Source organism: Numida meleagris, chromosome 1 (genome assembly GCF_002078875.1).
Source record: "Numida meleagris isolate 19003 breed g44 Domestic line chromosome 1, NumMel1.0, whole genome shotgun sequence".
In the NCBI taxonomy this organism is placed as follows: domain Eukaryota; kingdom Metazoa; phylum Chordata; class Aves; order Galliformes; family Numididae; genus Numida; species Numida meleagris.
Genome location: NC_034409.1, coordinates 111,435,469 through 111,462,365, shown reverse-complemented (window position 1 = coordinate 111,462,365; position 26,897 = coordinate 111,435,469). Strand labels below are relative to the sequence as shown.

The 26,897-nt window shown below is 36.2% G+C and overlaps 1 protein-coding gene across 8 annotated transcripts in view; it reads right to left on the bottom strand.

Moving 5' to 3' along the window:
- CFAP47 (cilia and flagella associated protein 47) overlaps positions 1–26,897 on the bottom strand; it is a 280,469-nt gene that overhangs the window by 232,898 nt on the left and 20,674 nt on the right. For 7 of the 8 annotated variants that reach the window (XR_002442056.1, XR_002442057.1, XM_021408018.1 and 4 more), the window contains 13 exons: positions 22,845–23,058; positions 22,304–22,456; positions 20,687–20,867; positions 20,484–20,580; positions 18,941–19,157; positions 18,099–18,343; positions 17,008–17,138; positions 15,721–15,843; positions 14,830–14,961; positions 13,780–13,857; positions 13,091–13,235; positions 11,689–11,783; positions 2,780–2,948 (listed from right to left, as the gene is read on the bottom strand). Coding sequence is in view for 6 of the 8 variants with exons in the window: in XM_021408018.1 (XP_021263693.1) it covers positions 2,780–2,948; positions 11,689–11,783; positions 13,091–13,235; positions 13,780–13,857; positions 14,830–14,961; positions 15,721–15,843; positions 17,008–17,138; positions 18,099–18,343; positions 18,941–19,157; positions 20,484–20,580; positions 20,687–20,867; positions 22,304–22,456; positions 22,845–23,058 (1,980 nt within the window). In the remaining 2 variants the exon portion in view is untranslated. Of the gene's footprint in view, positions 1–2,779; positions 2,949–11,688; positions 11,784–13,090; positions 13,236–13,779; positions 13,858–14,829; positions 14,962–15,720; positions 15,844–17,007; positions 17,139–18,098; positions 18,344–18,940; positions 19,158–20,483; positions 20,581–20,686; positions 20,868–22,303; positions 22,457–22,844; positions 23,059–23,814; positions 23,909–26,897 lie in introns of those variants that run through there. The other variant, XM_021408009.1, reaches the window with a different exon arrangement.

Below are 26,897 nucleotides of genomic sequence, written 5' to 3'. Positions count from 1 at the left end.
ACCTTAGCATATCTTCAGGCATTTACTTTAGTTATATTCATTTACTCATTTTCTTTACAATAAAAACTGTAGAATATTACTTTCATATAATTCTATATGCACATCCAAATCCACTAATTTTACTTCCAGACTCTATATTATTCTAGTAGTTATAAAATATATTTGTGATAGTATTCACTAGAAAAGTCTTGAAAGACAACAGCATTCCTCTTAATATCATACAGCGGAAATAAAGAAAACATGACACTGTGAAGTCTAGAGTGGAGATTTAGAAAAATAACAGACATACGTTCCCATAGGAGTATTCAGTTTGTTGCCATATTTGGTTAATAAGCTGAGAACCTCTGTAAATGAATATTGTTTTAGAGTAGGAACCTCATCTTTTGAATTATGCTTTCACCAAGTAATGTGCAACTTGTGTCAGTCATGGAGTGTCCACTTTTTGTAGAAATTGTCTGTGCAAGGGAAACACAGCAAGAATGAAGGAGTAGCCAGGGGTAAAAGGGGAGATAAGAGCAGCTCCATGAAGAAACTGAAAGCGTGATCAATTTTAAAAACTCAGTACATGTGTAGTATCTTTACATAGATACTACACACTCTTCCTTTTTGTCTGAATCAGATAGGGCTTGTACCTATCTACCCAGGCTGAGTTTTCTGTTTTGCTTTTTTTGCTTGTTCAGTGTTTTCTTACATGCCAATAATCAGTCTCTAAGGAAAGTCCTTAAGTAAGAGATTTGCATTCCTTCCCAGACAATGAAACATACTAAAAACTTTATTTTTACATTTAAAAAAAAGGGTGGGGAGAGAATCTATCATTGATTGAAAACATACTTATTACACTGAAGTTAAAAGACTGAGTTGACTTCTCTGAGATCATAGTGATTATTTTCTCTGGGTGAACAACTCTAAGTACAAACATTGGATATAAACTATGGATTTAAGTGCCAATTGCACTGGTGTGGGCAGTCTGAATCCCAAGCAATCAGAAAATGTGTCAGAGGAAAAAAATATAGGAAGGAAAAATAAATGTGCCATAACACAGAGTAGAGAGAATTAGGTATGCTGCCAAATGAAAGCTTTGAACTTGCAACATCTTCTTACCCATGTGTAATTTGTAAAGTGATAATCTGAAATGATGAATTAAGAACAGAAAATTTTAAGTTTTCAGAATGTAGGAATTATCAATTTGCTTTTAGTGGTACAAACAATTTGCTTAGTTGCCTGTATCTGTATAAATATATGAAATAATGAGTGAACAATATATTTAGACTACCTCCTCCCAGTCCCTTGAAATGGTCCATAAGAATGTAATTCCAATACTCAAATTTAAATAGAAACTAGCCAATTAAAAAGACGTATTGAAAGTATCATAGATTCACTTTAATATGAGTGCCTTTTGATGGCTACCAATACAGCTAGTTTGAAGAAAAATCTTCAATTCTACTCCTGTTCTATTTGGCAGAATATTAAATGTATTATAAGATTTAGGTACGAGTGTCATTCATTAATAAGACATAATGACAGTATAGAGTCATAAATTCCATAAAAATGGAAAAGTGGAGGGTTTTTTCCTCTGATTACATCAATCACTTCTGCATGAGCAGTAACTTAGATTCATAACTTTTTAGAGGAACGATCTGTAGTAACCTCATACTAATACGCACATTTATCTTTATTCTGTTTGTTCTTAAACTAAGTAGATGTGGAAATATTTAATATGGATTCACCTCCCTCACATCTTAAATGATTCCAAAGAAATCTGAGAGACCTTCTGGAGATCACTTTAAGTTTTAAACTTTTGAGTAAGGAAGATTTCCTTTGAAATCTTCCGTTAAAGACAAAAATAAATAGGAGCTGCTTGTAGCCCACATTATGAATTTTATCAGCCAGGTACCCTTCAGTGCTCCTGAGATTTTGTAAACATTACATGCACAACATTGCAGGAAGATATTCAACACTTAAGTCTCATTCTCAAATAGAGAGTAAATACATATTGAGATGAGAAAAGCTGAATTCAAATATTCACCATATGGAGGTTTATATATTTGACTGAATCAGACAGGAGATGAAAGAGAAACAAATTGTTTTAGCAAAGCAGAGAATTGTTTAAGATATAAACGTCTTACTACAGGCAAAGTGCCTGTAAATTTGGCTATCAACAAATTCTGAAAGGCCCGAAGAGTACAGTTCTGCACATAAAAGCAAACAGAAGCAAAAAGACTAAATTGTTATCTCAGATGGGATCAGAGCCAAATAGAGGCATTTTAAAAGAATTTTAGATATAGCTGGAGCTGCTAGTTTTCACGGGCTGAGACTGGAAAAAGATCATGAATGATATGCCAGCGCTCTACACAGATGAACTGCTGTCAATGCTAAGGTCCAGAAAAACTAATTGGAGTTAGGCCAAAACTGAATTTTGATGTTTTTTGTTATTTGTTTTTATTTAAATCAAAGAACTGGAAAATTGATATAGGAAAATGGCTATAGAAAAAAAAACATTTTCTAGCATACGTCACACGATTTACAGAAGGCACAGCTTTATGTATGTTTAAAAATACAAATTCACATTTTACAAGCTTTCACATTCCCAAGAAATTTACAGATTATACAGAAATTTAAAGACTTTTATTCTTCAATTGTCTTTTTTTCCGTTTTTTTTTTTTTTTAAAGGGGGACAAGGGTGCAGTTAAATGGTAATGCTCCGTAATTAGAACACAAGCAAAAACATCACCGCAAATGTAAGCATCCATCACTTTCTTTACATTCCTAGTTTACCTACCAACTGCTTTAACTCTACAGATTGGAATAGCCACAGTCACCCTCTGTGGCTGTGGAGCAATGACATGCTTTACAGATCCAATAGATGTTGCAGATGCAGAGCATTGCTGTAGCAATGGAAGGTCATACCAACGAGTGTTAACTGGAAGAATGAAGTCATATGCCGCCACCTAAAGGACATAAATTTCATTGTGGTCACTTTCTCAAAGAAACTGGTATTTCTGGAACCACCTGAGTGCTATTACTGTTTCTTATTATTATTTCATAATTATCAAAATTAACATTAAACTGATCATGATAATAATAGGATTTTCATTACTATTCATTATCAGTTGTTTAACTACGCAGTGAAGAGCCATATTTGCCCTACCAAGGAAAACAATTGTATGCTCATAAGAATCAGGGTTATCAGCACAGCTACAGACAAGGCTTCTGGTAAGTCAGTATGCTGTGCTCCTTTACAATCTGAGCAAAACTAAAGATTGGAACTGCGACATAACAATGAGGGGGAAACAAAAAAACAAATTAAGAAAATCATTTTCAAACGTTGAAAAGAAAGACTCCGCGTAAGCAACATGGGCTCAGACATCCAAGTGAAGTATGAGTTAAAACAGACATTGCTAAAACCACCATCACTGAATCTCACTGACTTTCAGGATTCCAAATTCCATTGGTTTTGATCCCAGTTTTACATTAGCAGTAACATCCTCTCGTAAGTGAAGTTTATAGAATTTGAACAGAGTATTTAATTTTAGTCAAAAATCTCTTCTTCTTCCCTTTCCCCCATCCACACACAGATTATGTACTTGAGAGGACTAATTTATTTCACAAGGCCCTCTTCAAGGAGGCATTTTTTGGTCTTTCATGTAATCTTTCCAAGGACAAACTTTACAGTATGCTCTCCAGACAAAAAAGGAAAAAAAAAGATAAGGATAACCATAAAAAAGGCAACATAAGAAAAACCAAGCTTTATACCATAAAACCACTGTTGGGGTACTTCAAATTCTACAGCTGTTTTCACCTTGAAGGACACTGAAATCTTCAAAAAGGATTCTGGCCTATAAAATCTGTGTGCTGCTTAAAATATGCAATAAAGCCAGGTATATGAAGAAGATATAAATCATTTAAAAGCTTCCAAATACCACAGGGAATAGTGCATCATGATTTACTTCTGTATATATGGTAGTGAGCAAAATATATAAATGACAGGAAATAAAAAAAATAGTCCTACCATAGAAAATGAGGCAGATATTCAACACAGAACTTAAGTAATGAGAATCAAGAACGCAGCATTTATAATCTTTGGAGTTCCAGCAGCATTTGTAACACAGAATTACAAGCTCCTGGTGAGCAAGGTGTGAGCTGAACATTGTAGAACATTTTGTGTTTAGTAAGCTGACAATGTGCAATGAGGGGAAATTTTTTTCTAGCAAGATCACAGCACTCTCGTGTTAACATTGATAATTCAAATCTGATTAGATTTTATAACAGAATTACATTTTGGTTAATTAAGATAGTGAATGACATTTAAAATTTTTAGTAACTAATGTTGTGTCATATCATTAGCAAAGACAAAGTAAAAAATCTCCTGATATGATTTAAATACACTTACTTTTAATAGAACAAAAACCATCCACATAAAATACTCCACATCACTGTAATATGCAAATAATTTAAAGACTAAAAAGGATATTTCCCTCATGGAGGTAGAAGCTCCTTTCACTTCAACGACAACATATTTCAAATGTACTTTAACAATGGCACTTTGCAGTTTTAGACAAACAACTGACCATCTTTTCTCTCAGTTGAAACTAAAAAGCATTACATGTCAAGACTTGAAATCTACCAAAAATCACTTAAATGTTTTCTGAAAATATGTGTGAAGTTTGATAAATTAAAGCTGAATACCTGGTTATTTAGTAACCTAGCTGTTAAGATGCATGTTTAAGAAACAGCTTCAAAGTGGGCCTATGAGAGAGAGGGAAATTTTCCAGGACTCTCTCTAGGTCAAGCATCTTGCATAACAGTTACAGACCAGACCCCATGAGAAGCATCTTTCAGGCTCCTCAAGCTGTATAAGTTCCCTATATCAGGAACATGTACCCAGCATACATCTTCAAAAGTGTAAAATGTGATCTGCAGCATATATATATATATAAATACACAGGTCATCTCCCAAGCAGTATAGCACACCATAAAGAAGACAAAGGTGACTCAGGTTTAGATATTACAGCCAGCCCTGGCAGCTCCTCATAGCCAGCATACACACCCTACATGGGCATTTCTAATACTTCAAACACTACTGCCAAAACAATGCAGTACAAACAACTGATCTGGAAAATCCTTTCCATTCTTACTGTGTATGACAGGCATACTAATATAATAATTTTTCAAGCCCTAGAAAGTTTGGTAAGATTAAAATGCTTAAAATTTATTATGACTTAATTGATCATGCAGAAGAGTAGTATCTGTAGCACTACTGTTTAGTGCATGTAGGTTGGCCAAGAAGAGGTGGAATCTTTTTACCCTTCTTCCAAAGCAGCTTTTCAAAATTTGTTCTTCATTCCCAACATCAGACCAATTTGTTTTATTTCTGTTGTGAAGCGAGGGTTTTATTTGCTTTGTACTGGCAAACAAAGTCAACAGCTCAACCGTCATGGTTTTATGATTTTTGGTTATTGGTATTCCACATCATAACATCGTGTAGTGTATGTACCTGGTTCTCAGAAGAGAAGAACTACTACATTCCCTGCTGCCCTGTTACCGTTTTCCGGTCAGAGGGAAAGAAAAACTCACATACCACGAGACCTGCTATTTTCTCATCCCAGCAGCATCTCACTTCCCAGCCATCTCACTGTTGGTATTAGAGTAAGGCGTACCTTGATTTTGGACACTTTCTCATTTTATTGGATTTATTATCTTAAATTGTAATTATATTCTATTGTGTTATTTCGCATCCGATCCCATTTAGTAAATTAGTTTGTTTTTTGTTTGTTTGGTTTTTTTTAGGCCCATCTCCCTACGCTTTTTCCCCAGGGCGTGAGTCCCCCACCATTCATCATGGAACCGGGCCGAAACTGCCCATAAACCGTTGATATTCGACTCACTACATGTAGACCTTCATGTTCACTGAAAACATATGTTAGCCCTGAAGTACAATAGAGTAAAGAAAGAGCCAAAACTATTATATTAATGCACTTCTATGAGTAAAGAACAAGTCATATAACTTGTCTGATTCATATACACCTTTACTTCATAATTGCACATTAACATAATAATCATTTTTCGTTTGGAGTACATATTTATGTATAGAAATTGTATTATAATCATATACATGCATAAACATTAATGAAACAAAATTTAAAGTTAATTTCTTTTTTCTTACTACTTTACTTAACAATCACAATCATTTTTCTTTTGAAATGTATTTAAAATAGATTTTACAATTTTGTTTCAATCTTCAAAATGGAAAATTCTCTATTTTATTCCATAATAACAAACTTAACATTTAAAAATCAAACAAAAAAACTCCTAAATTATTACTGGACTTACATTTTAAACAATCCATGAATACTTCACGATTATTCATCTGTTGAGATATTTTTCTGAAGCTTACGTTTAACTTTGTAAACCAGAGGCTACAAAGAAGAAAGGATGAGAAGCAAGCAGCCTAGTACAAGCTCTTTCACAAACACTCAGGGTCACTAATAAAATACGAAATATTTTTCCTCTCCTGATTTAAACTAATTATGCATGTTAATTGGAAAGGAGACCTGATCTGCAAAGTGGGTGTCTTCACAATTAAAATACTTCAAAGAAACTTTAAAAAGAACAGTGATGTGCAACAAAGCAGTTTTTTTTGTTATGTGTTCACCTCCAAAAGATATGCTTGGTATAGGAAGTCATTTCAAGAATTGTTATCTTCTTATAAAAAGTATTTCTGCAATATTTCATTTAGTACTTACAAGAAAATGAAAGAAAAACATCTTTTTTCTAAGTAAATAAATGTTGTAGAGTTTTAAGAAAATTTTGACCCAGAAAACTCTGCTATCCAAATTCATTAGTTTTTCAAAATATCACAGTTCAGTCACTTAAAATTAACTTAAAACAGATGCAAAGGCAAATATTATTGTATTTATCAGCTAATTAGCACACTGTACAAATATCTTGAAGCATTAGAAATCACCAATTTTTTGCGTTCATTTTAAAATTTACTTATAGCACTAGCAACAAATAGATTTTAGCAATGATTCTAGAACTTTAATGTATATTTAAAAAAATCACTGATTAAAACTTAAACCTAACTATACAATAAAATGGTACTGAAGAACCAAGCACTTACATACAACGGCTGTATTCAAAATATATACTCAACTTCTAAGACATAACATTAGCTTCTTCTTAAAACATACACAGATTTTAATGCAGTCTGAACTCTCCGGCTATCACTTATAAGCAGCATATTAAATAATGCAACAAGAGCTTTAGTTTTAATGTTCAAATCCACCATTTAAACTGAGTAGTATATAGAGATCGTGCATCAAAAATACTCTGAATATTTTACAGTTTCACATCTACTTTTCCACAGAGTTAATTTCTTATCTGTGAATTTTGTTCACTAAAAATAAGCAATTCCATTGTTATCAAAGTCTAATACATAAATTAAAAAAAATACCACCTGCCACTTTCCTGTATAAAGCCTAAGCAATAAGCTCTGACAAGTGTGACTTTCTCCATTTGTCTCAATCAAAGCTCTCACAGGCCTCATTATTGCACAGCTGTGTAATTTGTCTTTTTTCCAAGATGCTGGAATTTGGTATCTTGCACACACCTGCACCTTGTTTTTCCTTTTTGCCTTACTAGAACTTGCATGACACTGCTGCTAGCAGGTGAATCATCCAGCCTCATAAAGCAGAGAGACAAAGGACCAAAAGTCATCATTGAGCAAATATTCATTGTGCTCACATACTGCCCATTTCTCTTGTACAAAAGAGAGAAACAGAGGGCTCTTCAGCGTTACCTAGCAGAATCTAGCTTGCAGAGTATGGGTCAAAGTCAGAAAATCCTTGCTTCTTTGATAGGGTCAGGAGAGATCCAACAAGTATTTGGCCAGATGTTCATATTTTCTGTTTATTTGTTGCCATTCTTAAAACCACCATGAAATTTTGTTCTAGCATCTGAAGTGAAAACCCTGTACAACAAGTCAGACAAGCAACTAGCAAAACCTCCTTATATTGAGGTGAAAAAATGGAAATGTAAACATTATTTGAGATACTCAAAAGTAAAACAAAACGGAAGAGAAAGGATCATATAGCCTTTATAAAAATACAATAGGACAAGGTGGAAGGACTTTAAAACTAAGAGAGATGGGATTTAGGCTAGATGTCAGGAGGAAATTCTTTACCCCGAGGGCAGTGAGGCCCTGGCATGTGCTGCCCAGAGAAGCTGTGGTGCCCCATCCCTGGAGGCACTCAAGGCCAGGTTGGATGGGGCCCTGGGCAGCCTGAGCTGGTGGGGATAGCCCTGCCCACAGCAAGGTTTGGGTGGGACTCTGAGGTCCCTCCATTTCAAATCATTCTGTGATTCTAGGATAAATTGAAACAGAGGCCTTAGTTAACTTATTGTTACATTTAAGTCTTACACATTGTACATATCCCTGCGTTATGAAGGAGTATTGTGTGATTCTGAATTAATATTTCTAGATCCTGTTTACAATTTTTAAAATCAGTATGTTTGAGCATCCTACTTTTATAGATCTTTTAACTACTAAATTTTCTATATAGATGCTGAACCAAACAAAAAAAGAATATCAACCACTAGCTCAGCAAAGTTAAAGTAGTATTTGTGCAGTCATTACTTTGTTCTCATCTAATCCACAGAGGAAACTTCTTCAAAGAATAGGACTATTTCAATGTCATGAAATGATTTAAGAAAAAAAGGAAGGAAAACTCAGGAGACTTGGAAAGTTTTTAGAGAAGGATATTCCAGAAATGATTGCTAAAACTTACTCTGTTCGGTGTTATACCTGGAAGCTAACTAGTGGTTACAAAGCAGCACTTTGCCTCTCATTTCTATATTACAATCTTTCAATGTGAACAGAAACAAAAAAAACATGAAAAGCTTTCAATATCTATCATGAGTTTAAGCTAAAAAATACGCTTAAGAGAATGCTGTTCAAACACATTGCTTTTCGTAAAAGAAATATGTATCTCAAAGTATTTTACAAGTAAAAATCAAAACTAATTAGGCTTTTGTTGTGGTGTAACCCAGCAGCAGCTCAGCACCACACAGCTTTTCACTCACTCCCACCAGGTTGGATAATGGAGAGAAGTGGAGACAAAAAACAAACTTGTGAGCTGAGATAAAAGCCATTTCTTAAGACAGAAGAGGAAAATGGAAACAAAAATGCAGTGGTAACAATATCTACACGCATCTCCATAATGCAACTGTCCACTGACCAATAGCCCACAAGCAACCAAGGTTACATCTCTGACCAATGCCCAGCCATTCCCCAAGTAGGGGCCCACCCCACTCACTGGCCAAAGTTTTATGGCTTTCCCTATGATGTCTCATGGTACAGAACAACCCCCAGCCTTATTCAGGCACCTGTGGCTGACCCTGCCCCACAACATCATGGCTGTGGCTCTGCACCACTGAGCAGCCGTACCCCATGCATGCACTCATCACTCAACTATTTAGCACCATATTGGCTGAAACCAGGACAGTTTTGAAGCTTGATTGTGAGAACAGTAATAATGATTCAACTTTTAGTAAGTAGATATAAAAATCAGGTTCACGTTTTTGCTTCACATGACTGAAATTTTTATGTGCTTTTTGTTCATAAGGGAAGATGCATTTATACATACCAATTTCATGATAAGCCAAAAAAACCATATTTCTGTGTATTAGTTATCGTTCAACTGTTTTGAATTTCACAAAGAAAGAATATTTAAGCTTTGATAGCTCACTCCAACAACTACTGGGTAAACAAATAAGATAATTAAAATTGTATGCACTAAACTTAAACATAATTTATTCCATTCTCTGGCCAAAACCAAGAGCCTAGCATTCCTAGGCTTGTCAAACCCTTCTTCTCCAGTAATGGAGACTCCAAGATAATTTCTCAAAATTTGACTCCTTTTGCTACAGAGAGTTTTAAACTCCAATCTAATCGACCTACCATAATTTATACTCATTATTCATTCTTACCATATATTAACAATATTCTGTTTAACTTCTTTTGTACTTTCTGAAGTCCAGTACTTTCTGGACTTCTAATCATTTCTATTGCTTTTATTGATCCACTTCTGTAAGTATGGCAACTCAAATAGAAAAAGTGTTCTAACTGAATTATTATCAGCACTGAATAATTATTCTACCTGTTTTACTTATATAAATACAAATAAGTCAGAAATGATGTAACTGCCTCCTTCACAATGACATTACAAATGTCAAGGCCAAGTTGAATGGGGCCCTGGGCAACCTGATCTGGTGCCTGTTTTAGTGGCTGGCAACTCTGCCTATGGCAGTAGGGTTGGAACTGGATGATCACTGAGGTTCCTTCCAACCCATGCCATTCTATGATTCTATGATACAAAATATACTCTTATTCCCTGTTCAGTTTATGCAATGCCATACAGATATTACTCCAACAGCAATACCTTGTGCCTCATTCTAAAGCTTACATTTCTATTATTGATCCTTCTTACCTACATGAAAACATCAACATTACTGAGTTACTCTTCAGTTTGATAGTAGGTCACTGATGACATTCGGTGCACAATTTTGCAAATAATTACATACCTTCATAGCACTGTATCCAGTGTACACTTATGAGAATGCTGCACCAGTGTCAAGATACTTAAAGACAGGACATCTACTGCTTCTTGCCTAAGCTCAAGGCATGCTATGCTATTGGAGGAAAGTAATTTGGTTTCAAATAGTTCAATTTTGATGAATCTGTTAACTCATCCTCTGTTAGAAGAAATTATCTCAGAGTAGGAAATGCACTATGAAGTCACACTACTAGTTATTTCACAGTGGTTTACCTGAGCACAAGATATCTAAGCTGCCAGTAGTAAGAGAAGGAAAACCAGTGTTACCAGACACAGGTTGTAATATGCAAATATTATTTATATGACGATTTGAACACAGAAATTAACTTTTACTTGAAGAATAAAAAGCTTGGCCAAGAGGAGGGAGAGCAGGCAGGCACAGACGAGAAAAGAATATTGCTGATCCTTCCAAGATGCATTGTTTCTAAAACTTTTTTTTTTTTTTAAGGTAAAAAAGCAACTAATGCAACAAGTTTGTTGGGAATCAGGTTCATAATGTCAAAGACTTTTTTTTCAGTTCATTATTCTTCAAATACATAAAAATCCCTATATCCTCTATTTACAAAATGTTGTTTAATAGCTGAGATTTAAAATTTGTTACTCTGTTCCCTATCAATAAAATGGGATTTTGATGTAAAACTAAGCTGTAGTCTCTCATCTTCAATTATTTCTCTCAAGTAATTCCATTAGAAAGCAACTTTGCTGATCTTTATGACACATAAAACTTCTGTTTTTGCAGCCCTTTGGTCATTTGAACTAAGCATGAGCAACTGCAAATAGAAAGGACTACCAAATTGTGGAAGCTTAATGAACATTTTGTAAGACAACTCAATTTATGTATAGATGTCCCCCTTTTTAAAATCACTATGAACATATGATTTCTTTGTGTACGCATACATTTTAGGAAAGAAGCAATATAGTATAAAAGTAGTTTCAGATCTTATCTTGTTAAGACTGAGATTACTGTTAAAAAACTAGTGTACGTGTTACAATGTACATCTAGAATGTCTCACTACAGAAGTATTAAGCCAAATTAAAACCATACTCTTTAAGCATCACTGCCTCATATGCCTACCTCTTTTGGCATGAAGGACAATGAGCACTGCAGAGATGACTTTCCCTGCAGAGTAACTGAATGCAAATAAGACTCTGAAGAACAGCTGTCATCCTCTGTCAAAGAAAAGTCAGAATCAAGTTACAGATGTCTTTGTACTAAATACTGATTTTGTAATAATTGCAGTAATTCTAAGTGATGTCCAACACAGATATATGCACAGCAAATATTTCTTATCAAGGTATACCTGGATATAATGTTTTCATAAGCATTCTGGAGGTAATTTTGAGAAGTGATAATCACCAGTAACTTTAATGAAAGCCATAAAGTACTTGGCTGAAGCTTTTTTCCCTAAATTACTTTCAGGCCCAACCCACAGAGGTTTACCAGTAAGGCTTCCTTAATTCTTTAGGCTTTTGGGTCCCATTTTAAAGCACTGACAGAAGCATAAGGTAAACTTCCTTTGACATCAATATTCACTCTGGAACCAAACCTTTTGAACAATATGGGACCTCAGTGGATGTCACATTGCTTGTTTCAAGCACAAAGTCTGTTCTAGAAATCACGTGTAATGAATCAATTCCAAAGCTGGCTAGTTGTCTGTCCTAGACAATCTTACAGTCCTCTAAGCTAAGATAACTGACCAGGGGCCTTCGCTTTCCCTTTGAAATCTACTGTGTGGTAACCAAATCCCTTTGTTCTTATCAGATTATTTTTTGTGATCATCCACATTTAGTTCTACATAAGGATATAAGTGTTAAAATACTGGCTTGCTCAAGAAAATGTTCCAATTTCCTGAGCTTGCAGGGACAAGAGGCTGAATGAACATGCCACAAAAATCTCTCAAGTTTGAGTATAGCACAGGCAATACCAGGACTGAATTAGAAAAGGGATGAGCAACAACAAATGAAGAATAAGAAACTGTGGTCATAACAAGACACAAAGAATAGCAACTAAATTCCTCACATTGCTCCAATGCCATTCTAGTTTGGGTGTTATGTAAAAGAGATCCTGTGATTAACTGGCAGACACCTTGCACCATTATAAAAAATCCCAAACACTATAACAATGATGAATTAACTTAAAAGTAAGCATTATCAAAACAGCGGGTAAAAGTCGAAGAATAGGAAATAAGTACAGTTAAAATTAAAAACCAATGTAATTTTAACTGCTATGAGAGTATTCAGACATTTTTACACACCTTTGCAACCATAGGCAAAAAATAATAATCTACAGGAAACTCGATTTCCCACATACTTAGTTTTAGGAAGCGTCATTTTTTATATTAAACTGCTGTTTAATATGATTGCCTTAGGTTTTCTGTAAATTAGAAAATTTGTATAACATAAATATTCTCACAGATTTTCTCTTAGCATTATCCTATTTCTTATTCAGTGAAAAGAGATATAGCAAAAGCCAATACCTGTCTGATTGTTAGAATCAAGTTTAAAATCCTTATACTTGGAAAAATCAAACATCACTCTGGTGCGTGTATGCCCTCTGTTCTGCAGTAAAAATGGAATTGATTTTGTGGAACCAACGTAAACACCACCAAAATCAAATAGCTCCTGTAAGAAAAAAAAAGGAGGGGGGGTCAAAGTGCTGTAAAGTCAAGTCTGTAGTTGAACAGTATGTCAAAAATATAATTGTTTAAAGATTCACCGTTAGGCAGGCATCTCAGTTGATCAGTTGTCTTGCCTAACCCATATCTTGAAATTCTTACCACGATATCAAACACAACAGTTAAGAATTCAATATAGAAGTCCAGTTACGCTATCAGGAGGATTTTCTTCTTTCAATGAATACATCAGTGGATCCACTTATCCCTACCCTACATTTTTCACTGTAACTAACTTAAAGAAACCCTCTCCTATTTAATATGGTTACTTTTCCCAAGTGATCAAATTCAAAAGTTAAAGCTATCTACTAGCTTAACTTCCACATGTACATTTAGTTTTTCCTCTTCCCAAGAGAATTTCCTTCATTTGATAGTTTTCTCAGGAAGTTAGTATAAGAAATAAAACAAAACATGAAGTAGAAGTGAAACATTGACATCACGGTGATGCCAAACACTACCAGTATTACCAATTGCTAGAATGAACTCATACTTACCATGTCAATCTTTATTTCAGGAACATCTACAAATCCACTAATCCTAAATGTAAGTACTCCTGAGTTCCGAATTGCTACCTAAGTTAATGGAGAACAGTGTGATTGTTGAGAAGGTCATTTTAACATAAAAGTCTCATCAAATCAGTGACAACTATATGAAAAAGTAAAAACAAAGCAAAGGACTGTATCTGGATAGTCATTACCATCAATAAAGTTCAAAAAAGGCTAGTCTTCTGAAGAAGAAACAAATGTTGCAGGAAGTCGTATTGCTAGAACAAGCAGTATCCTCTAACAGGAGAAAGCTAAGTGGATGGGTTAGTTCTATCCTACTGCTGTGTGTACTGGGAAGAACACCTGAATCACAGAATCCTTGAGGGAACTTCTGGTGCAAAATAGATGTTATTGTTTAGAGCAATGTTTGTTAGAAGTGGAATGAAGAAATGACTGCTAGGTTCAAGTAACACTACGTAGGCAGCCATAGAAGATGGAGAAATCAGGATTAGGGTCAAAAAAGGTAGCAAAGATCAACCCCAATAGTAGAAATCCTTTTTTCCCCCCTGCTTATCTGACTACAGACTAGTTCAGAAAGGAGGCATGCAGAAAGAAAACTAGGATAAGATGTTTATTACACCCCTATTATCAGATTAATTTTATCAGTTATTCATTTCTGAGTTGACTTTATTTCCTAATTTTAACAAAAAGTAGTCAAAAAATGAAGAATATTTCAGTCCTGCAACTCCATAAAACACTGAAACTGTGTAAATGTCCATATGATCTTATGAAAACAATGAAGTGTTAGTTTCAACAGCTTGCCAACAGTATGATGTGAATCAGCTCAAGTGAGAGGCTGTTTAGATACTTCTGTCATTTTGGTCTCAGTATTGCTCTGAACAGCTTACTAGCCATCAACAACTGTGACAAAAGAGTTTTTTCCCCCTCCAGGAATTAGAACACTGAAGAAAAACTTAAGATGATCAAATGTACTTAAGTCTCAACATACGAACGTACAACATAGCACTCAAAAGCCAAAACACTTTCAAACTAGAATACCTCCACTCTTGTATCAAAATTCATTTTTGCATCCGCAGTGAAACTGATTTTGAGATCAGCATGGCCTCCCACAGGTACCACCCCTTCAGGAGGGGTGATGACCATTCCAGGCACTGGATTTGAATGAAGAACCTTTAAACACAAACATGAAATTAGTAGTACTGAAAAAGAAAAATTCACAGCTAAAAACAATTATCACTGTATCTATCATGAAGCTTTTACATGAAGATTCAACTTGTAAGAATAACATACAAATAAATATGATTAGTACAAATCAAAATAAATTAATCAAACAGTACCAAAAAAGTAAGAGCAACACTTCTGAGGATTTTCCTGAGAACAGTATCAGTCACTATATAAGTATAGCAATGTATTCAAATTGTTCTTCTATGTTATCAGAAGAACTAATGTGGTTAGGTTTCCTACTAATTCATGTTTGTTATTTTTACCTGCTCTGGCATTTAGTTCACCTCTTATCTAAACCATAAAACAGTCTAGCTTCCTCTCAGCTGTTAGTATAGTAATGTAATCACATTTGTTGTGACCAGTACAAACAGGATGACCAGCCAGTACGTTCTCACATCCTAAATGCCTCATAAGGTATATCAATACGAGGCTCTTCCTTCACTACTGGTTTTCAGGAAACTTCTAGAATCTTCTAGATCATTAACACCTTGTCAGATTTGGTATAATGGATAGAAAGATAGACAAGCAAATGGACAGAATTCTTCTTCATAGAAATCTTTTTTCTTCGAAAAACTAGACAAAAAATGAGGTCAGTTCTTATCTAATAACTGATAACACAAAACTAACAATTTGACGAAATGAAATGAACTCCGTCCTCCTCCCCACATCAAGTAATTAAATATGCTGAAAATAACTTTAGCTTACTTGGAAGTAGGCATGATTGTATCCTATGTTTTGAAGAATGGCAGTCTTACAAATAGGTAAAGCCAGTGGACAATGACTGAAAGGTACCCTTTGTTCCATAACCTGAACTTTTGTGGGACCAAGCTATCAAAATTTAAAAAAAAGAGAAAATAAGCAATCTAAATAATGTCTTACAAAGTATAAATAATCAGCCCAATTTTGTTTTCAGTAAATAATAAGCTGACGTATCTGTGGAAGTGCATAAATTAGAACTATTCAAACAAAAAAAACACAGTTTAAGTGTATGATGAGTTTTACACAGTCTATTGAATCTATCTAGATTCAAAGTGATCAGATACAAACTCTGACACATTTCTGAGTTTATCTCAAGATAAACTCAAAAAATCTTCATTAGATTTAAAACCACAAGTTCCCTATTTTTTTTTTAAATCCTAAATGTGTGAGCAGAACAACGTAGTTCAGAGATTTTAATGCAGTAAAACCATGAACATTCTAACTTGCCATAGCCATATTTTAGATATGGAAGTTTCCAAGGTTCCAAAAGAATGAGGCTACTCAGGAAAAAAAAAGATAAAGCAGAAATATCAAAGGGAAAAGTTTCCTTGCCACTCAAAATGGAAATACTATAGAGCAAGCAGACAGTAGAATTAAAATAGATAAAATCTGTCTAATTCACACTTCCTGACACATGTAACAATACATATCAAATGATTCAACTAAGCTGAATTTCTTATTTCTGGAATCTCTCTTATTGTGTCATAGGATTCCTTCTGTAAGCTTATTCTACTCCACCTTAAAATAGTTTGAGATTGACACTGTCTAGAAAACAATGCAGAACATTAATTTCCAAGTTAGCAGAAGTCATGCTCAAACAACAAGACAAAAGTCACATATCAGCCAGTCAACAACTGCTACCCTGAAGCTATTCATAAAATAAAATTAAAAAGTATTTTCTCCTTGATTTGCATCTCTATAACATACATACAAAGAACTGTTAGACCACCTCTCAACCTTTGTTTATTTATATAAGTAAATCAAGAACAACCACAGCATAAGATGTACAGACCACTCAGTTGTGGTGTCAAAGGAAATACACCATCATAGACCAGAAAAAGGCAAAGCGTCTTTGTCTTGTCATCAATTCTTTAGAGCAATATCTTTTCATAATATGTCAAATAGAAGTGATATGAAACTAAAATATTTTTGAATGTACAACCACAGACTGATATTTAAGAAATTACTTGCTTAATAAATTTGCTTCTTTAAGCCCACAGTATCAAGTGTTACCTTTGCAAAGCATTTCAAGCTAGTTGTGTTTCCTTTACGCACACACAAAAGGAATTCTCCTGCTTCTGCAGAGTTGAACCCTGGATGCCAAACAACTTCACACTCCAGGTCACTATAGGGCTCCACAAAGCCTAAATAAGTGTGAAGAATTTACACACTACATCATACATACTTACAATTATCAAATTACATTATATAATTTTAATGTGCTTGTGTTGTTCGTAATTAACAACCTTCTAATACTGATGACAAAACCAGCATTTCAAAGATGCCAAACAGTATGATAAATAAGTTTAGACTCTGAACTCTCAGGATAACTACAATATCTCACTTTATTAGAATCCTTAGAGTAAATCACATTCAAACTTCACTGGTATATTTTTGGCCAGAAATTATTCCAATAAAAGGATGGTCTTCGTAGAATACCACCTTTGGGAAGGAACATATGCTTTTTTATATTAAAAAATAACCTATTTTGCCTCCAGAGTCAATTGCAAGCATCTCTCTCAAGAATCAGAGCACACCAAGCTCCTCATCCAGCCAAATCTTTTTTGAACTGAATAATGCTAACTCAGCCAGCAGTTAGTCATTTGGTTTTTTAATAACGAAGCACCAACATACTCCTACAGAACAATACCTTTCAAAGGAAAAAAGATCTCACACATTCTTAATAAACATTGAGCTGTACTGCAAGTGAAAAGGCTGAATTATACTTGTTTCACTCACACTGTCCATGTCAACTTCTGGCAGCCTTCTTTACACAGCACTTTTGGAAAGTCTCTTATCCTGATGAACAGTGTGATGTCATCAACCACTGCATCACTTTTTAGATATCAGCAGATTGAGCTCAGAAAAATGGTTACATAAAACCTGTTTGTTGGATGTGGAAGCATTAAACTGGACTTAAGGTGTGGTGGCAGGGTTTACATATGGAAAGCTGCTCTGGTATCAACAGTCCAATCTGATACTACTAGGGGATATATTGATGTCAACTCAAAGATAAAAATAGAGCTCTATTAGCAGCTGGATGTTTGTATTAAGATTATTGACATTTAAGATACACGCATACACACTGTACTTGTATAGTATACCTTTGGTTGGCTGTATAGAAAACGCAGTTCCTTTTTTTGTAGTCACAGGTTTCCAAGTAAACTCAACAGAACGGTTTCCAGGGTTAGACACCCTGACTGTTGTTCTAAATTCTGTCTCTGGCAGGTAGCCAGGAATAGGATCTAAAATCAATTCTCTTGCAGACAGATGAAGTTCAACAGGCACTACGTCTGCAATAACCAGCACATGCCCAGGATGTTTGCCGTTTATTGTGTAAGTGAAAGATCTGTAGCATAAAAACATACACTTCTGAATAGGTTTTCTGTATTAGTTATGTTGTAGTCAAAGTAAAATTTATATGGATTGTAATCATTAGGAAGACAGTTATGAAACAATTAAAACTGACAAGAAAAAGCTGCCTGTAATTGACTTGCACGTAACGTAAACCATCTGATTGTTGAAGATCATCCCAAAATATTATCTTCATACTGTTCTTCAATAACAGCACTAGTAAACTAATCATTCCATCTCAATACCAGAAATCTAGTAAGCGGTTTTGCCTATGTATCTACCCAGATAGAAATGTGTGATATGAGCACAGATGCAAAGAGGTAAGACTATGATAGAAGGAGCACAGTGTTTTCACAAAGTTTCTCATAACAAACTAAAACAGCAAACGTTTTCCCCAATATATCAGCAGCCCTATGGCTAAACATGCTTGTAAAATTTTTCAACATGAACCTACATAAGTTATTGATATTACCAAAACCATGCATTCATAATTTTATCATAATGACACCAAGTTTAAACTAGCCATAATATTTATTTTTTTCTACTAATGCAAGCTTAATATGTAAATCAAGACAAATATAAGAAGCCTTACTTTTTAAACATTCCACAAATTCTTGCCTTGAATTCTACTGGAATACATGTCTTTGTAAGAGGAGGCACCACATGACACAATTGACCTTTCACTGCTAATTCATCAGTTTCAATCTCAATTTGTAACCATATATGAACCAACAAGTTATTGATGATATGCAGTTTTCTGACAGTTGTAGAGTGCACACAAACATCACCAAAGTTCATAGTAGAAGGACCTAGAATAGATCAGAAATAAGACCTTCAAGATTAAATTTACTACTGAAACAGTCTCATCAGAACAACTTGTTCTGACTAATTCTGTAAACTGGAGGACTAACTCCTTAGCAGAACAAATTCACACGTGAACTTACAAGTATATTTTTTTTCCTTAATTAGTCAGATATTTAAGTAGTTAGACAACCAACAACTCTACTATTCCCCAGGTGTAGCAGTATATACAGCTACAATATTCAAGTTCTGGCTTCACCAGAAATTCAAAAGACAACCCAAAAAGCAATGACATTTTTCACTTTGCAGCTAAATAATATGATCTGCCCCTATAACCTTAAAACAGTCCTGTTTTAGTACCCAGTGCTGTTAATGGATGAGCCTCTCACAGACTTTAGAAGGCGTTTACTCCCGCATCACAGAGCATACTACTGCAATTACTTTGAAGGAGGATTCTGAAGAAGTTTTACCTTATTGTCATGGTTTTGTGATTTTCGGTTATTGGTATTCCACATCATAACATCATGTAGTGAATGTACCTGGTTCTCAGAAGAGGACTACTACAGTCCCCAGGGTACTTTTCTCCTCTGTTACCATTTCTGGACAGAGGGAAAAGATAAAAACTTGCAGATCACGAGACCTCGTCCCTTTTTCCGCCCGTCTCTCGTCTTGGCAGCACCTCGCTCTCCAGCCGTCTTATCGTCGGTAGTAGAGTAAGGCCTACCTTGATTTTGGGACATTCTCTGTATTGGATTTATCAGCTTAAATTGTAATTATATTGTATTATAGTGTGTTGTTTTGCATTCCGATATCTTATTTAGTAAATTAGTTTGTTTCTCCTCAGATTGCTGCCGCTGTTCTTCGCTCTCAGGGCCATCTCCTTACCCTTTTCCCCAGGCATGGGCCCGTGGGTCCCCCGTCCCATTCATCACAGAACTGGGCTGAACACCCATAAACCGTTGACAACTATTACCTTTAAGAAACATTCTAAGGACTCCAAGGAAACTTGCTCATATTACTGCTGGTCTAGTATGCATTAACAAGCCATAATAGTATGAGCAGGCCTTACATTATGCTGCATTCATTTGTCCATAAAGGGCCATAGCATGACTGGCCTTTAAAGGAAGCTCTCCTTCCACATGTCCAAGCCTAATTTTCTCTCTGCATTGTCTGATGAGTACAAAGCTTTAGTTAAACACTACTGTAGATACCAAGCTAACAGTGACCTAAGCTACTTTTATTAAGGTGAAAAACTATGAAAGCACTTTGTGTTACTACAAATAAGCATTTTTATAAAAACTGTATGCATTTAGTGACAAGAATAAAAATCTTACCGATAAGTATTTGATGAAGCTGTTTGAGTGTCAAAGTTAGATTACAATCATCCTTCTCTTGAGTAGAAGACGGCATAGAATTAAGCCCACTCCAAACCTGGGATAAGCACAAGACATCTTCTCAGAACAGGATCAAAATTCTTATTCTCTTTTAGTATGGTAAACATGTTACGCTTATATTGCTACTCAAGCATTTGACTTACTTCTTTGACTGAAGCACTTGCTGCCAGTTTTTTACTAGTTAATAGGGAATTCTCATCCAAAGAAAGCATTTTCAACTGTAGCTTCTCCTTGTGAAGATCTGTGACTGATATCTTTGGTGACATAATCCCTTCTTTTGGTTTAAGACCTATGTTCACAGAATTATTATAAATATAGAACTGCCTAGAGAGGAAGGAGAAAAAATTGTATGGAAATCTGTAAGTTTAAGAATTCTGTTCTACTCAGAGTACCTTAGTGTTGTTTATCTTAAAATCTAAGTAAGAATACTTCACTACAATATAAATCTCAAATATAACAAATAAATTGAAAATTCTTAGTACATTGTTTAGACAAGGACTAGACTGTTGCATGTTTGTGGATACTGCTTTGCTAAATGGGTTACAAGCAGGATGGCTACAAGAACATACAAACTATATCATGTTTAAAGTAAACCTTTGAGAACAATGAAGTTGTCAAGTGAAACACTTCAAAGATAGCAAATGCCAAGATTACAAAGATTCCTTTAACTGTGCGTGTCTGATCTGCACCAGTTTTCAGAGCAATTAACTTTTATTGTTCAAAGTTAGACTCCAATCAATTCCACCTGTAACCAAGAGATTTTAAACTTCCAGAGATCTTAAGCAGATGCCTCATATCAAGTACTTAGAAAATTATAACTAAGTTCAATAACAACTGTGAAATTCATCTGATAACTGAAATATTCATTTCTGTTCTTGCTCCTCCAGAAATACCTTAAATATGCCATGGTCATGTAAGTCCACAGCCATAAAAGCAGCCCATACACTACACAACACCAGTTCATTTCAAGAAAACCATATACCCTGTGTCTCCATAAAAAAAATAAGATGCATTCACCCTTGGCAGGCCTTGTCTGAATCACAGTGTAATCTCACTTTACACTGCAGAGTGTATATACAACATTAACCTTCTGCTCCTCAATTTTTAAACAATAGGTTTTGCAGACTTACCAGTCTTTAAGGTATAACTTCATCTTCTCTTTTGGAGGGGAGGTTTTACAAGCTTTTCCCTCCCCTCTTTTTTTTTTTTTAAACAATACTAAAAAACCAGAGCTGCCATGTCTAGCTTTCCCAGATTTTGCTCCACAGCACACCAAACAAACATACACTCTCACTTTATAAATTTGTGAGAATTAAGACTAGAATGCCAATACGGTCCTTTGATCCTTTCTGCTACACTACACAAGTTATGTCATAATTCACATACTGAACACATCACTATAGATGAGCTGCATATGCTGATTAAAAATGCATACAATTTCCTACTTTTAAAGAAAAACACCAATATAATCATTAACATGTTTTTGCAGTGATCCATAACCAACTCTTCCCAGAGTTCATTTTCAGTTTTACTTAAAGATCCACAGCCCTAGACATAAGTTTTACCCTGGAAGTGCTCACTAAGTATCTAAATGAACATTTGACCTATATTGTTTTTGAATACATTATAAAATGAAGATCCCAAGACCATAAGTATTTCTGATGTGATAATTTCAGTGCCACTAAATCAATTCTGCATGTGTATGTGTATATTTCATATAAACCTAAAATATTTATTTATCCTTTAAGTAAAAGTCTTACCTGGTGGCATCTTTCTCTAAGCGACGCTGCCTTAAACTAGAAATGAAATCTGCATAGTATTCCTTATGTACTTCCTTTGACAGTCGCTCATAGTCAGTATAAGAAAACTCTGGATCTATATAATTATATCTCTGAGTCTTTGTAAAAATAGTCCTAGAAATTTAGAGGGAATTTTAGTTTCATCATTCATATGATACTGGGTCTTGTTAGAACTAAAATATATTGATTTTGCAATATATTCATATATTTCACTGCAAACATCCTTTTTACCACAGCTGATTATTAATATTTAACCTCGTAAAAGCAACCATAAAAATGAAACATTGAAACTGTAATAGCTACATTTATAGTTTCACACACAAAAAGTCAAGTCAATAAATTTATGCGCAAGAGGATCAAGGTCTACTAGACTGCAATGAATTTTAAAGAACATAGGTTGAAAAAACAATAAACTGTCATATGAGTAACTAATCTTTATCTACTATGCAGTATATGTAAGTGTGTTGTTATTTTCAAATATTACTTTTGCTTAATTTTTTACCTGTACTTTTTATTCCGTTCACTAGGTCTAATGCTGGTTGAGCGGTCGTTAGGAAAAGCTATAAGTGCATCCCCCTCACAATTCCTGTTTATTTTGTGGGTATGAATTTGTGTTTGGGTTGATTTAAGTATTGCCATAGGTGCAGTATCAGTCCACTGTCCTGTGCCATCAGCTACAAACTGTCCAGTTGGATTGGTAACCATTGGTGTTATACCTTAAAATTCAAATAAAACATGTTACATGCACTTATATTTGTTCTTTTCAATCAAAATTCAAAGCACTATGTAAGAAAAATATATTTCTTAATTTATAACAGTCCACTCAGCAGCCCAACAATTGTATTCATCTATCCCACTGTTCTTTCCTTGTACAAAAGGACCATTCTAAGAGCCAACTACTTTCACCATAGTTAAATATATATATACACACACATATATTTATTACAGACCAAACAACTTGTACTGTGTCCAACTGGGGCACTATTTTCCATCCTCCGTACTGTAAGATTGATTACAATCACTTCCACTGCACAGGCAGATAACTTACAAAAAGCTTCATTTCAGACCCACCCTGGCTCCACCAAATACACAGACAAGAACAAAAACTCATCCACAGAGACTGGGAGGAGGGAACAAGAAAACATAACCAACTTAAATAAGGATCAGAGAAATCTAAATTACCTCTCATATTTCAATAGCACTTAAAAGCATAACCTCTTTATTAGCCTGCAAGTTGGAGCAAAAATAGGACATTGATAGACTGAATGGAAGAAAACAGCAGTTAGAAAAGCTGACAGCTATCAAGGGCATCAAATGTGAGAGAGAAATCAAGAAATAGCTATAGTTTAAACTCTATTACTATTCAAAAAAACATTTATATGTATGCATGTGTGCCACATATATAAATAAATGTAACTTATGTATGCACATTGCTGGCTACAACTGACATGGAAAAGGCTGAGGTACTCAACTTTTTTTGCCTCAGTCTTCATCGGCAAGTGCTCTAGTCACATCAATGAAGTAATAGAATGCAAAGACTGGAAAAATGAAGAATCATCCGCTCCAGGATACCACCTGAGAAACCTGAGTGTGAACAAGTACATGGGACCTCATAAAATGCATCTAAGTATCACAAGGAAGCTACTGAACTAAGTTGCTAGGCCACTATCCACCACGCTTGAGAAGTTGTGCCAGTTTGATGAAGTTTCTGCTGACTGAAAAAGAGGAGACATGACCTGGGGAACTACAGACCAGTCAGTCTCACCTCTGAGCCCAGTATGATCATAGAGACTATGCTAATGCACATGGAAAATAAGAGGTGACACCCAACATGGCTTCATTATTTAACATCTTAGTTAGTGCTATGAACAGTGGAACTGAGCGCACCCTCAGCAAATCTGCCAACGAAGCCAAGTTGAGCGGCACAGTCAACAGAAGAGAAGGGATCCCAGCTGGAGGTACCCTGATATGCTCAAGAGATGGGACCACGTGAACCTCATGAAGTTCAACAAGGTCAAGTGCAAGGTCCTACACCTGCATCATGGTAATTGTAAAAACAAACACAGGCTGGCCAGAGAACGGATTGAGAGCAGCCCTGAGGGGGAGTGATAGAAACATAGAATCCTTAGAGTTGGAACAGACCTCTGAAGGCCATCTAGTCCAGCTCCCCTGCAGTGAACAGGGACAGCCAAAGGTAGATCAGGTTGCCCAGGACCTAAGCCAGCCTCACCTTGAAAGTCCCCAGGGACAGGGCATCAACCACAACACTGGGCAACCTGTTTCAGTGACTCACCACCTTCACTGTAAAAGCTCTTTTCCTTATATTTAACATAAGTCTACCCTCTTTGAGCTTGGAGCCATTTCCCCTTGTTCTAGCACCACAGACCCTGCTAAAGAGTCCGGCCGCTTCCCTCCTGTAGCTCCCCTTTAGATACTGAAAGGCTGCTATCAGGTCACCTCACAGCCTTCTCAAGGCCGAAGAGCCCCAGCTCTCTCAGCCTGCCCTTGTAAGAAAGATGTTCCATTCTGTGGATCATTATCATGGCCTTTCTCTGGACTCCAAAAGTTTTAAGTTTCTCCCGTACTGAAGACTGCACATCTGGACTCAGTACTCCAGGTGAGGCCTCACCAGCACAGTGTAGAGGGGGAGGATCACCTTCCTCAACCTGCTGCCTTCTTTGGATGCAGCCCAGGATACAGCTGGCTTTCTGGGCTGCAAGGGCATATTGCTGGCTCATGTCCAGCTTGCCATCCATCATTGCCCCCAGGTCTTTTTCAGCAGGGCTGCGCTAAATCTTTTCATCCTCCAGCTTGTACTGGTAGTGAGGGTTGCCTCTACCCAGGTGCAAGACCTTGCACTTGGATTTGTTGAACCTCATGAAGTTCACCTGAGCCCACTGCTCAAGCCTGTCTAGGTCCCTCTGGTTGACATCCTGTCCCTCTGGTGTATTAACCATACCCCAAAGCTTGATGTCATCAGCAAACTCACTGAGGGTGCACTCAATCCACTGTCAATGTTATTGATGAAGATATTAAAGTGTATTAGACCCAGCACCAAACCCTGGGGGACACCATTCATCACTAGCCTCCACCAGAACATTGAGTCATTGACCACCACTCTCCAGACTCAATCCTGCAGCCAATTCTTCATCTATTGAACAGTCCACTCCTCAAATTGATATCTTTCCAATTTGGAGAAAAAGATGTTGTAGGGTACTGTACTGAAGTCAGACAGACGACATCAATGGCTCTTCCCTCATCATCATAGAAGGCCACTAGGTTGGTCAAGCAGGATTTGTCCTTGGTGAAGCTATGCTGGTTCTCCTGTATCACCTCCCTGCCTTCCATGTGCATTAGCACAGCTTCCAGAAGGATCAGCTCCACAATCTTCCCCAGCACAGAGATAAGACTGACAGGTTGGTAGTTCCCAGGGTAACCCCTTCTATCCTTTTTAAAAATAGGTATGGTGATACCTTTTTTTCCAGTCACGAGAGACTTCACCCGATTGATGCAATTTTTCAAACATCATTGAGAGTGGCTTGGCAACTACATCAGCCAGTTCTCTCAGGACTCTGGAATGCGTCTCACTGGGACCCAGCTGAGAGTGTTGGTCGTTGAGAAGCTCAGCATGAGCCAGCAATGTGTTCTTGCAGCCCAGAAAGCCAACCATATCCTGAGCTGCATGAAAAAAAAAAAAGCAGCTAACAGGCAGAAGGAAGGGATACTCTCCCTCTACTTAATTCCCACGAGAACCATTGCAATACTACAACATGACAGGAAGCACAGCAATAACAGCAGAGCAGCAAACGCCTAGGCTGCAAGAAGTGAGGTCTTGCTCAAACGCAATAGCCATAGGCACAGAAATAAAGAAAAGATACTGCTCACCTTCAGAAGGCCTCAAGTACACATGGATCTCCAACAAGGTACCCTCACCTTCATTGCCAACCCTTAAATGAGGTCTGGGAAGGGGTGGATCCTGGCTCCACCCCTTCCGGTCACTTAGGTGCATCGCATGCACCTGAGTTCCCCTGAGTTGGCCCTGCCTTCCTACCAGGTGCTCAATCACTGCTTCAAGCCATGACTTAGTATTTCCACTACACCCATCTACAATACTGCATTGACCTTCAGGGTTTCCAGCATAAAATGGACATGGACCTGTTGGAGCAAGTCTAGAAAAGGGCCACAAGGATGATCAGAGTGCTGGATCACTTCTCTAATGAAGAAAGGCTGAGAGATGGGGTTGTTCAGCCTGGAGAAGGCTCTGAGGACACTTCATTGCGGTACTTAAAAAAAGAGACTTTTTACACAAGGAGATAGTGATAGGAAAACAGGTTTTTTTTTTGTTGTTTGTTTGTTTTAAAAAGAGAGAGAGAGAGAGACTTTGATTAGACGTTAAGAGGAAATTCTTCACTCAAAGGGTGAAAAGAGACTAGAACAGATTGTCCAGGTAAGTTTTGGGTGCGCATCCCTAGAAGCATTCAAGGCTGAGTTGGACGGGCCTTTGAGCAACCTGATCCAGAGGAAGATATCTCTACTCATGGCAGTGGGGTTGGAA